Genomic DNA, 12,827 nt, shown 5'->3' with positions numbered 1-12,827 from the left:
GTGTTACGTGGATGGGAGGGTTAATGAAAATAACGTTTTCATTTTACACTATATAAATCCACAACTGGCATTCCACTGCCCCATGACCTTCTTTTACCCAGTCCTTGTTCAAGCTATTTGCTAACGTAATTGAATCCTTCTTTGAGAGTCTTTAGATTTCATTTTGTGTTTTGGGGACAATGGAGCTGAAAGACGTTTACCATCCATCTTTCTTAACATGCTTAATCTAAATAGAAGACCCAAATCCAAGATTGTGCATTTGATGGATAGCTCACCTTCTTGTAACAGTATAGCTTAAATATATCCTATTATTGCTCTCAGAAACCTTACAGAAACCTGCATTCATACTCATTTTAGCTTCTCCTACCAAGCTAGCTATCATACATACTTATTACCGTACAGTACGATTAAAAATGGATAAGGTGAAAGGAGCTGCCACATGTTAGACAGGGATATGTGAACACGCTTAACAGACCCACACACAGTTTCATATAGGATTTTCAAGAATTTCAAGTTGTAGAACTAAAACCATTGTTCCCCCAAGTCACTCAACTCGGTACAAGAAGTAGTTTTCATTATAATGAAGATCCCTCAGCAGATTCCTAACATCAAGGGATTCTCACTGGTTTATCCAATTTAAAAAGCAGATATGCTCTCTGCTCATTTTCTCCCTGGTGTAGATAAAATATACCCACCAAACTGGCTCTATGGAAAAGTCAGCATTTCCAACATCAAAATTCCCAAAGAATTTTCCGTCCGGGGAAGGAGGATAAAACTTTGCTTTGAGAGTTTTCAGTAACACAACAGCATAATGCCTGAGCCGAATTTGTTTCTAACCCCAAATATCAGACAGTGCTAAAACTGCCGTTTTACTCCGTTAACAAAGTACTGGCGCTGGAAATAAGCTTAATTAACTTGGATCTGCGCGGTGAAAAAGGGAAATAAATTCCTTACTAATCAGAGCAGACGAAAGCAGCAAGCTCAGTCAAGTACGCTTCACTGTATAAACCCAAACTTCACGCCTACATTTCTTTATTTTTTTAATGGTCTACAGGATTTACAGCTTTCTGGCTTTCATATAAATACACAGTTTTGCAAACAAAAAAAACTTATGATCCATTTTGTCTGCTGCTCAGAAAACGATAGTGAAGCATTTTCTACTGCAGTAAACGTCCCCTGGTTTTTACATATCAGCATTTCCTGCAGTGCCCCTGCAAAATACACTTGTAGCGGGTGCATTAAGATTAGACTCAGAATTACAGTCCAGGATAGAAAGTGTAATCTCCATGTTTGCTGTTGACCTTAATTCTGGGAGGAATTTTTTTTTAAATAATGATGATAAAAAAAAAAAAATTAAAAAAATGAAGCTTTGTGCTATATTTTAGGCTACTTGGAAATCCATATGGGCTACCATATTTAAAGCACCATGACCCATTTTACCTTCACTGCAGCTTGCCTACTGGAGCAGTTCTCTATTCAAGCCATTTTGGACCTTCTTTGTTGTTATTTTAGGATCACGGACATGGGGCTAACACAGAGCAGAGAGAGAGAAGGACATCTAAGTTATCACGCTCTGTAGATCCAAACACAGGTCTATGTGCAGCTTTCCATCCTTTTAGGATCATGGACATGGGACTAACATAGAGCACAAAGAGAGAACAGGACATCTAAGCTATCCGGCTTTGCAGATCCACACACAGGTCTACATGCAGCTTTCCAGCCACAACATTCACAAGAGGTTAAGTACAATAAGTTTTCCAACGGGCCACCAGGAACATGCAGCTTTGCCAACAAATGTTTCTGTCCATCATACTTAATGTATTTGGCAGCAGGTGAACCTTGGACTAACGGTGGCGACCGGACAGCTGGTAGCATCCTGAAAAACTCAACTCAGTACCTTTGATCACTTGAGTGTCTCACAGCAACCTCCATAGGGAGGGGTGACTGCATGCCATTTAAACACAGCACACATGTTTAAAAAAAAAATCCCAAACAGAGACAGTGCTGGAAAAGCATCAAGGGCACTTTTCTTAAAAAATTAAAAAAGACCAACCATAGTGTGGAACCACTGAAGAAGCCACACCATTGCAGCAAACCGAATGTCTAGCAGACTACACGGCGGTATGTTCAGGGGAAAGGCAGGACACCAAGATGGCTAAGTGCAAAACACTTGCTGATTGGAGATGAGGGATGCAAGTCCCCTGGCCCTGAAGCAGCGAGGTGCAGAAAAATGAGACACAAGGCTGGGAAGCGAGCACCGGAGTGCCAGGCCTGGCCTGTCGCAGGCTCCTGCAAAGCTGCAGCAAATCACAGCAGCTCACTCGACTCAAGTTTTGACATGTGGGTTTGTAAGAAGAACAAGATGCCACGCCACTGGGATTCCCCAAAAAGGAGTCCATACCTAGAGAGCATGAGTATAGTGCTGGCACCTTCCGACTACCAACCAGCTCCCATCTCCATCACCTCCGATGGCGTGGGTCAGTCACACCACTGAGGTTTGGACAAGCATGTGCTTTCTTTGACTTTGATCCCAAAAGCTTGCAGAAAAGGACAATTTTCTTGCCATTTTCCAGTTGGTCTAGTAAAAGGTATCATTTTGGAACAAGAGTTCTAGTTTTTTGTATGTTCTTTCCCTCCACACACCCCTGTGTTACTTGTTGCACACACGTGTGTATGCTTACACACACAAAACAGAGCTTGCAAATGTCCAAATGCTCGGCATCTGACTAGCGGTCTGCACCTTCAATGGATGTCATGCATCCCTTAAGAAATACCCAGGATGTGAAATTATAACTCGCAGCTGCGTACGTTTAAAATGCATGCGCACACCGTGGCTTCAGAAAGGACGAACTAAATCGAGTGCAACAGGAGAGCTCTCCAACCAGTTGCTGAGCCCTGTCTTTCAAAAAGCTCAACGTTGAGGAGTGCTGTCAAATATCTCCCTAGGAAGCTGACCAGACTGGCTTTTTATAGCAGCCCCGTAGCGACTGAGCGTGAAACAAATATGCACATCGTTCTTTCTGTTGCACACCTGACGCAAGTACTAGCATTTGCCAATGGCTTCAACCAAAGACTAGGGAGTAGATCAAAATAGATCTGCAAGAGGAAGGAAAAAATGTACTGGTGTTAACTGAACAAGTTGGACCCAATTCCCTCTCCCCTTGCCCCCTTTCTATCCCATTAAAAACCCACGCCTCCCACAGCAGCAAAACAAAAAGGGACTACAGCGGTATTTCAGCAACCCTCGTTCCGTCTTCCAGCTCCTAAACATCCAATGAAATAGTTCATTGTAATTCTTCTGCCTGTTTAATTCAGATGAAAAAGTCAAACACTTCATTTAATAATTTAGTTGAGACATGTCCACATAAGAACACCCTAATTTCTCATTCAGATTTCAAATTGAATCAATTTAATGGCTGCCAATAGTAAACAGGAATGCAAAAAACACGCCGCGCCATTGACAATCACCCAAAGTTATAGTTGTGCTTTATGAATTGACAATTGTCTCAAAGCCTGTGAAAGAAATCAATGTACATCACTGTCTAGAAACTATTAACCTATCTGCACCAGACTGTAATAATTGAGCACAATTACACATACAATTTAGAGAATTCATCAAAATGAATGAACAAAAATAGAGAAATATTCCAGTTACTTCTTGCTCCTTTTCAAAAGGACACTACTCTTATTGCAAGCTAGTTTTTCACCATTTCTTTGTGGCATTCACATTCTTTATCAGCAAGCTGATTACAAAGGACTCTCAGAGTTAAGTGGTGCATGCTGAAACATAGCTTTCATTCTGAAATATCAACCGTCTCAAAAATCACAGTCCTGAAAGGCAAATGAAGCACTTACAGCACAGGCCGAACTATTCTGCTACATTATCAAACTGTAAAACGCAGCCTCCAAAGTCAAAGATCATTGGGATCCAAGCATGTAAGCAGCATTTAAGCCTATTTTTAAAACCAGGCTTGAAACAAAATGACTCAGAGCTGGAGTTATTCTAATATCCACTAGCCCCCCAGCATTTATTTCTCTGTTTCAACTTAAGAGCCTTAAGAATTCAGACTGAAAACAAATCTGGATCAACTCAAGGTTGAAAAGGTCTGTTTCTTTGCAGAGTTATCAGCTTTTATCTTGTATTAAAGCGAATCACAATGCAGGAGCTCAGTGTAGATCAGATCAGATTTCGCATATGCCTGAGTTGCAAACAAATCCGACTCTTGTTTCTCTTCCCTCCTCCCATGCGCAGCCAGTGATGAAACAGCTGTCGAGGATCCAGTTCCTCGTGCCCAGAAATGAATAAGGGCCCATGCTCACGGGCCAGGACCTTGACTTCAGTTTGCACACGCATCCTCCATGCAAAGCCGGCTATTTGGAAGTCCGACACATAACTATGTTAAAAAAAAAATGCAGGTAAAATAGCTAATGTATGAGAGGTTCTTCCTTCCCAATTCCCCAGGAGCAACGATATCTTGCAAACCCACAATGCCTACTTGTTATATATATCCTTTTATTCCAAAAAGAGTCACCTGCAGCCCATTCAATCTAGTGAAGCCAGATCCCCTGCACCCCCTCTGAAGAGCTCAATCAGCATCCATTTACTATGTCACCTTCATTTCCTTCAACCTAATAATCCCAATGCCAACTTATATCACATCACCTGAATGAATCGGGACTCCTGTCCACTTCCTGGCGTGATGAGATTAACACGCTACAAGCTCTGTTTTAACAAAGGGGAGGACAGAGCAACTTGATGGGCACGGATGTCCATTTGCAGACAGCTGGGGGAGGACAGGGACCAGTCTATCATCATCTCCATGTAAATGAAACTTGGAAAGGGATGACCAGCGGATACTCTCAGAGTGGTTTCATCTTCCTCTTCAGTTGCAAAGAGCCCACTGACTACAAAACCCACATGCCCCTAGCACTCGTTTCATACTTAAATCAGCTAGTGACAGAGGTTTCCATTGGGAAATCACTAAATGAACTTTGCTACCTTGGGACTATCTTGAAGAGAAAGTTATGATTTTTAAGACGTCATCACCTTTGAGAGAATAAGAGTGAAGAAAAAAAAAAAAAAGAATTAAGTCTTAGTAAAAAAAATCATTGCTTCCTTCTTCACATTTCATTTTTCTCTCTTGCTTCAGTTGTAAAAGCTTAGGAAAAGATTAACAATGGGCCCACACTTGACAAGGAAATATAGCTCAGTGTTTTAATTTAACAGCAACCCCATACCCTTGGGCTATTTCCCTTGAGGTGCAACTCAGAGCTAAATTTACAGTTTCAAATCCTAATCTTTCAGAGCAGCAACAATGCACCTGTTCAGACAGAGGCAGGTTAAGAGCGAACTTGCTACAGAAGTAAAGATAAAGGGCACTTGTGATGCTACCACTCTCTCCCCATAAATCTGCTTCTTTTAATATAAAACAAAGTCACTGATAGTAAATGGACTTTTCAATATATCAGCCAAATATAGAATTTCAGTGAACTCAGTCATAAATTACCCAGAAGAAAGAGACTGCACTTATGACATAGCAGAGCTTCTGTAGAAGACTAGAAGCAACGATGCCCTACTTTTCAAAGGATATTTTCTTTCTGCTAACTCTGTCATTTCACTTTTCCAAAAATGCACCCAGGAAGGATACTTGAGGTGTAGATGCACACCCACGTGCCCGTGAAAAAATTTTCAGACAACTCGAACCCTCTTCAGCAATCAAGCGAACATGTCAGTAGAGGAAAGAACATCAAAACCCATTGCACCAAGTGCCACAGCGCAATAATTTTACAATGCTGTCTTGTTAAGTGACTGTAGGCTGTACTCTAAAACAAAGCTAGACAATCCACGTTGCAGAAGGAATAATGGGGGGGGAGAAAACCTATTACTTTTTTGTTTTGAATCCCATATATTTCTTAAGGCTAAATATGAAACAAGAAGCCTCTATGGCAACATTTTTCCTTATAACTTCTGATTTTAAGTCTACCTCTAGAGGGAAAACTCTGTTCGTTAAAACCTTAAGACATGTTAAAACCAATAACGAAAGGAAAGGCAGGGTCAGGTTTTAGGCAGGACTTTACTGCAATGGTATTTTGCTTTAAGGTACAAAGAAACATGCACTTACTCATCTCTTCTACTAATACCCACTCTACTGCAAGACAAAAAACTATTTAATGACCTCTCATTTATACACAGCAAAAAAGCGGGAGGTGGGGGAAGGTAGCCTAGCTAACCAGGCGCACGGGCTGGTATATACCGTATAAACTAAGGTCAAGAAACAGCATTTCATCCCTCCTTAATAATTATTTTCCAACTGTTTGGGTTGGTCTAATAAAAGATACCAGCTTCACCCAAGGAACCTTGTCTGCCTATGTCCTTAGACCAACACGGCTACAACCTACACGCCATTTCATCCCTGGCATTCTGCCTGACATTAAACAAGTGGTAACGGAAAAGGGAAAACTGTCCCCCCATCAGCACCTCTCGGTGTGATGTGATCGCTGACGTGGCCGATACCCATCGCACTGCTCAGGCTGCATGCAGATTGTGTCAGCGCTTTAAAGAGTTGCATTTAATAATATTGTTAAATATGCACACCGCCACACTTTTTATGTGGGCTAGCTGCTTTAAGCACCCGCAAAAAGACAAAAAAAAAAAAGACAAGTAGTAACTTCCTACAGGCTGCACTTCCTCCCTCCCTCTTGTTCTTCACGGATTTATTTGATGCTTAAAATTCAGAAGGGCCAAACTCACCACCAAACCAGCATCTACACAGCATGACTTTCATGCAGATGAAAGCAGTAGACTTCAACTGTTCTCTCTCTTTGCTATTAGAGGGCTTGAGTATCCTTAAACACAAGCTATCTTGGATGAGATGGAAAACTTCTACTTGAAGTCTCATTTAAAAAAAAAGGGGGGGGCTAACTATGCTTATCTGGTCAATGCAGGAGTCTTAATTAACAAGGCACAACAAAAGGCATAATCCAAAAAAGCCAAACAAGGCCCAAGACTCTTTCCATACTACTGACCCTTCCAGCACATGAACGCTCAAAATGAAAGCAGTCAGGGAGGAAAAAACTAGGGGGTCCAGCAGCAAGCAGACAAATGTATACGGTGCTGGTTCCAGGACTGCAATGCTGGAGGGTGCTTTAAAATCAATTTATAAAGCTCTCATAAACTGGGCAGTGTTTGCCAAAAAAATCCGAGACCTTCCAGAGCTCAAAAGAGGCTCATTCCTACATCTGTGACGGGAGAGATGGAGATCCACCTATGCTGCTAGTCCCTGTACAATGCGGGCTCTTTGCCTGCTGCCCTCTCATCCCTTTCCCACAAAGAGAAGCAGCTTGGTGCCACGGTCCAGTGAGAAAGGAAATACCCCTTTGAACTCCCGCCAATGCTAGGGAGGGAATTATTCCTCCGCGCCACGAAATCTGATGATCAGTACTAGTCTGTAAGCAACAAAAGCTACCTTGAATCAAGCAACTTCTATAGACAGATACAGAAGGATAGAAAATTAGGGTAGGAAGGGACTTCAGGAGGTCATCTAGTCCGCCCCTCCCCAGGATATCTAAGATATCATGTCTGTACTTGTCCATTTTCTGTCCACTTCTGCAGCAGACAATCAAACCTCTTGGTTATCTTGTGGGTGCTAAAACTCTATGTGGATTTGGTTCCTGTCTTGCCTTTCAATGCCATCTCCCCAGGCTTTAAAACAGGTTTGGCACCTGTGGTACCAGAATTTCACCAGTCCACCACGAACACTCCCCACGCACTGATGGATCAAGCAATTCTGCTTCACTAACGAGCAAGCATTGAATCGGGGTACGGAGCAACTGGGGGTGGGAAGGGAAGGTAGGGAGGGAAAACACACGACAGAGTTTGGAGGGTAATAAAACTGGTATTTAACAACTAGAAAGGCAGCGTCCCTGTTCAGCTTCCAGCCATGCCCCTGAAATCACGGAAGCAAAGTTCACCAAGCCACTGCAGACCTTACCATACTGCTTTGTTGCAAGTGAGGATATCAAGTCAAATCACCAATCTAGTGGGTGTTGTAACTTTATTTTGTTGTAAAACTAGCTGCAAATTCAACAGACTTGGCAGAAACGGAAACCCCCAAAGTAATAAGTAAAAGTGCACACTTAGACATTCATATATCACCTACATTCACGTGAATTTTCCATGCTTTGCCTTGCTCCCTTTGGTTAAGGCTTGCATTTTTGTTCTGAGCAATCGTCGCCTTTTACCGTTTCCTTTGAACCCGTGTTTTCCTCCCTCTCCATCCCGCTGTGAGGTCATGATACATTTGTGACAAAGTTTCTATGGCAACGGACTGATGACATAAACACAAGATTAGGATTTCTCTGCAAAGCAGGAGGAGAAGATGGGCTGCGAGGGAGAAGGCTGTTACTCAAACAAATCTCTTCAGTAATAGCTTTGGGAATACAGAACATTACTGGCAAAGTAAATTGCTTTCTGTATAAATGTTCTCTTTTTTGAAGTTTGCCCCCATGTGAAAGTCTCTGTAAGTCAGAACCTTAACATTATTTTAATGTACTATTCTGTATTTAATAATCTTTTGCTTCAGACATTAGTCTGTTACCATGGGAATGACAGCAGCACAAATACAGGATTATGGCTATCAAGCAGAAGGAGAAAAGAAATTATGAATAAGCTAGTTATGTTCAATAATTAGCAGCAATATGAAAAAACCAAAATCATGAATTTAGATTGATGCATTTATCGCCGTGTTTGAATACAACGATGAGTGTGTTATTGCTCGAAAATGGGATTCTAACACATTACACAAGTATTTTTTGACTAAATAGGTCCTACTTGGAACTATAATTTATTTTACTCCCATTCCCAGTTTTCCCTTCTACTCATTAACAGCCCACTCGCTATGTCTGGTTTCTTGTAAAAAAAGGCAGGTGTGCAATGCCTACTGAAGCTAACAGCTGGATTTCCCCGGACGACAAAACGATGAGAAAAGCAGCCTGCGCGTTAGCAGTCCATACAGCTGAGGAGCGCAGCGAGTTCAGGTGAGGGCTGAAGCTCCTGAGCTCCTGGCCATAATCTAATACCAATAACCACATGGCTACAAGAGGATTATTTCAGTCCTTTTATGCTATCCCGCACTGGAAAATCTTTCACAAGTCCTAGACGCTTTCTTTAGCATCGCAGCTGGCTCAAGTGGTCTCGTCTGTGCAGATCCTATCATTAGCATAGTTGAGAAGGAGAAAAAATGTTCTTTAAAAAGAATTTTAAAAGCTTATTTTTTTGCAGGGTAGCTTCCTCCCCATGGCGGACTAGGACAGCTAAACGTGCACTGAAACACAATGCAAGGCCTCAACTTTCAACCCTGTCATCAGATAGTCCAACCTTGCAGGACCGGAGCCTTTAGGAAGCCCCAGCCACCATTCCCAGCTTCCATCGCTGGTCACGTTCTCAAAACAGATTTGATTTCCCCAGGTTCCTCGGGAAACACAAGATACCCCAGTAGGATTCCCTGAAAATAACAGGTTTGCTGTCGACCTAGAGTCTCAGTTGACCTCACCAAAACGCTCTTGCCAATTCAATGCTCCGATGCATTGTCTCAGAAAACTTGAGAAGAGAGGAGTTTGCCATCTAAGCAAGCCCACTGGCCACCAATGTGCACCAGTTAAAAAGCCAAGTGCTTGTAGACCATTAAGGGACCCACCGAAACTGAGCCAGGGAGCGAGGCTTAGCACATGATGAACCATGCGGTGAATGAAGCGTCTTTCCTTTTATGTCTACTGAGGAAGGATTTCAGGCATATGAAAAGCCTCTCACCCACCTTCATAAGCAGATGAACTACCATTAAACCACTGAGAACATGGTCAGGACTTGCAAATGTCCTGTCAATAGGGGTATTTCTCCAGCATGGAAAGAATCCAGCTAGTGATGCTTTAAAGCGCCTTCATTTATTTGCAAGACTACTATTAGATTTCCCCTTCCAGTGCCTAACTCCTCCTGCCAGCTCTCCTTCCTCACCGAATAAGGCAAAGAGCATTCGCAAAATTTGACTAAAGAAGTTTTTTTTCCCCCTTACTTTAGGTATTCCTTTGATTTTAATTTCAGACTAGGCTTAAAAAAGATTCCCTTCCATCCCACATCCCACTCAGCACTAAACAGGAGCCATTTCCTGCCATGAGGAATCAATTTTTATTATAAAAGTCACCCAGAGAAGAATGATCTCAAATCTACAAGGAGAAAAAGCAGCTTAAAAAGAACTGCTTTATTTTTTCCCACCCATGCCAGAGTATCCTACAGAAATGCAAGAACTCTGCTTCATGCCAAGCATCATCCTGATGACAAGCCAATTCTGCATTTCTTGTCCCCCTCTTTTTTATTATTATTATTATTTTTAGGGACCCCATGATCAGTCTGAGAAGAAGAGGGACAGACCCCAGACCCAACACCAGGCCGACGGTCGTCGTGGGTCTCACAGGCACGCCGTCGCTCAGACGTTCGGTTATTGCTAGACTTACTAATGGAGCGTCTTGGTTGGCAAGCGTCTGGCAAATGCCTTCTCCTGCATTGGGAGCTGCTGCATGCAGAACATTACCATTCAATTGGGGTGTCCAAGCATTTCTCACTTACCTAAGAAAGAGAGAAAAGGAGGGAAAAAAATCAGCTGTTGCTACCGATATCATAATTCAGCACATGGGAGAAGTAATTTTAAGTTTAAGCTTCAACTTGACATCATTTCATCACATGAAGATACCCTGAAGAGGGGCCGTAGCTCCCACCCATACCATTCACACCTTCTCATTTCATTTTTCACGGCCCCTCGTTGCCCTACAGCACCACAATTTCTAAAATTTTTAAGGAGAGATCTCCATCAGCGCACAGGTGCCAAGGATGGCCACTGATGCTTACAGCAGAACCAGCTTCGTTTTATGTTCTAGTTATCCTGGTGCAACAAGATGAGTTTTATCGGCACAAACGCATCCCCCTGTACTTGTCGGACTATGAAGACAGGCTTATTTCTGCACCGCATGCCCAGTCTGCCCTGACCAAAGACAGACCCAAGGTCCTCAACTCCCTTTTCCCTGTAAACCAGTGCAATGTGCCCAAAGGTCTGACAAGGAGTTCAACATTTTACCTGCACTCAAATACTGAGACAGGGCAGCAAGTACTAAGGACGGTGATTTCTTTACTGAGCATCCAGTGCTATGGGCACAGCACAGAAATCCTCATCCCAAAGCGCTCACAGCAGACGGTCACAGTTCAAAGACAGACCGGGGCCACAGATCTGGCTTCTGAGCAGCGCGGAGTAGGGAACTAGACCAGCAGCGTGGTTTTCAGGAGGGGGGTTAACTTTCAGCTTTAATTTTAAAGCGACTGGCTTGAGGCATGACTCGATTCGGGGTACTCATTTCCTTTATTAAAAAAAGAAGCAGGGAAGCGGCACGCGCAACCTCGGCAGTCAAGCAGGGGAGCAAATTTCATTAGTTGTTGGTGTCCAAGTCTCCCTAAACTGCTTCACTATATCATTAAAGGAAAAAAAGAAGACGCACAGACAATGTTAACTAGTTACGGCCTTGGGCGAGATTTCTTTCCACCACCACCTCCCCCATCTTTCTGCAGCTCCGTTGTAAGCCCTTGAAAAAGGGGAGAGGTTAATAAATACTGAAACAACCTTAGCAGAGGCACTGTTATTTATACCTACATGCACATTAGCATAGGGATTTGAGGAATAATACCCCTCAAATCACTGCTACAAGGTAACACTCCTGAGTATTAACTTCACAGTGCCTCAAGGAAACGGGTCTATTTTAATTCTTCAAACAATTCTTGCTGGCACAATAACTCACTTCTCTAAGCTGCACATATTAAGAGCTGCTTCTGCATTAGGAATCCCTGCACAGTTCATGTTCCAGGACCCAAATGAAGGAGCAGAGCGGCAGCCAGGGCCCGCGCTTCCTCTCCAACTGCACAACCGCAGCCAGAAACAAGAAGAGAAATTCTTTGTCGCATCACCGATTGACGCACAATTGCAACAAAAGGAGCATTTCACTCAATGATACTGTGCAAAACCAGAAATCAAGCCAGACTTTCTCTCACAAATGTGCATTGTTACCGACCACACCCCCCTAATGATGTGCTGCCTTTAAAAAAAAAAAAGTTAATTCGTTTAAGCCGAAACGATCCCCTCCTCCCTCCCCTTTTCAAGGAGTCCAGAAAGAAACAGCAACACGAATTTCAAAATCCTCCCAAGGCAAGAAATGGGCATTCTCCATATCCAAACGCAGTCATCCACAAGACCTAATCTGTTGGAAAAGCTGCTTTGACTTTTTTCCAAGATGAGAATTTTAGCACGCACATCGGGGTTGGTTTTTGTCCTGTCCCCCGTCCTCCCCCCAGGTTTAGGGATTCATTTGCATACTTTCTACGACTACAAGCCAAAAAATAGATCAAATTCTGGGGCTCACCGAGGAAGTCCATCCTCACTTAAAGCACGTGCACAAAATTCGTGTGCCCTGAATCATGTGGACAAAAGGCAAACATTTAAACCAGATCATACAGATGACAAAGAGCAAGAGGAAGCAATTTCCAAATTCCTGGTCTCCGAGGCATGGTTTCTTCTTTATGTGTAACACTTGAAAGGCTATCTATGCTCGAGTGGGCAGGAGGAGGAATGCAAATAGGAAGTCTTGAAAGTAATCCAACTGGATACCAAACCAAGGTTAACACAGGATGTCGTCGCTCCAGACTGTGCAGAGAGAGAGGATCATTCAAAGGTTGCATGGACTATAAATACGGAAACACCCTCCTCCCCAACATTAATTAAGCTGGTGAAGGGGCA

The 12,827-nt window shown here is 42.9% G+C and overlaps 1 protein-coding gene across 2 annotated transcripts in view; it reads right to left on the bottom strand.

The window, feature by feature from the left end:
* Window positions 1-12,484, bottom strand: part of CADM1 (cell adhesion molecule 1) — a 190,367-nt gene extending 177,883 nt beyond the window's left edge. For both annotated transcript variants that reach the window (XM_006030335.3, XM_006030336.3), the window contains exon 1: window positions 12,454-12,484. In XM_006030335.3, the coding sequence (XP_006030397.1) occupies window positions 12,454-12,466 (13 nt within the window). In that variant the 5' untranslated portion in view covers window positions 12,467-12,484. The remainder of the gene's footprint in view (window positions 1-12,453) is intronic.
* Between the last annotated feature and the right edge of the window lie 343 nt (window positions 12,485-12,827).

This window comes from Alligator sinensis, unplaced genomic scaffold, assembly GCF_000455745.1.
Source record: "Alligator sinensis unplaced genomic scaffold, ASM45574v1 scaffold1626_1, whole genome shotgun sequence".
In the NCBI taxonomy this organism is placed as follows: domain Eukaryota; kingdom Metazoa; phylum Chordata; order Crocodylia; family Alligatoridae; genus Alligator; species Alligator sinensis.
The sequence above is the reverse complement of the archived record's forward strand: the minus strand, read 5'-3'. Positions and strand labels throughout refer to the sequence as shown.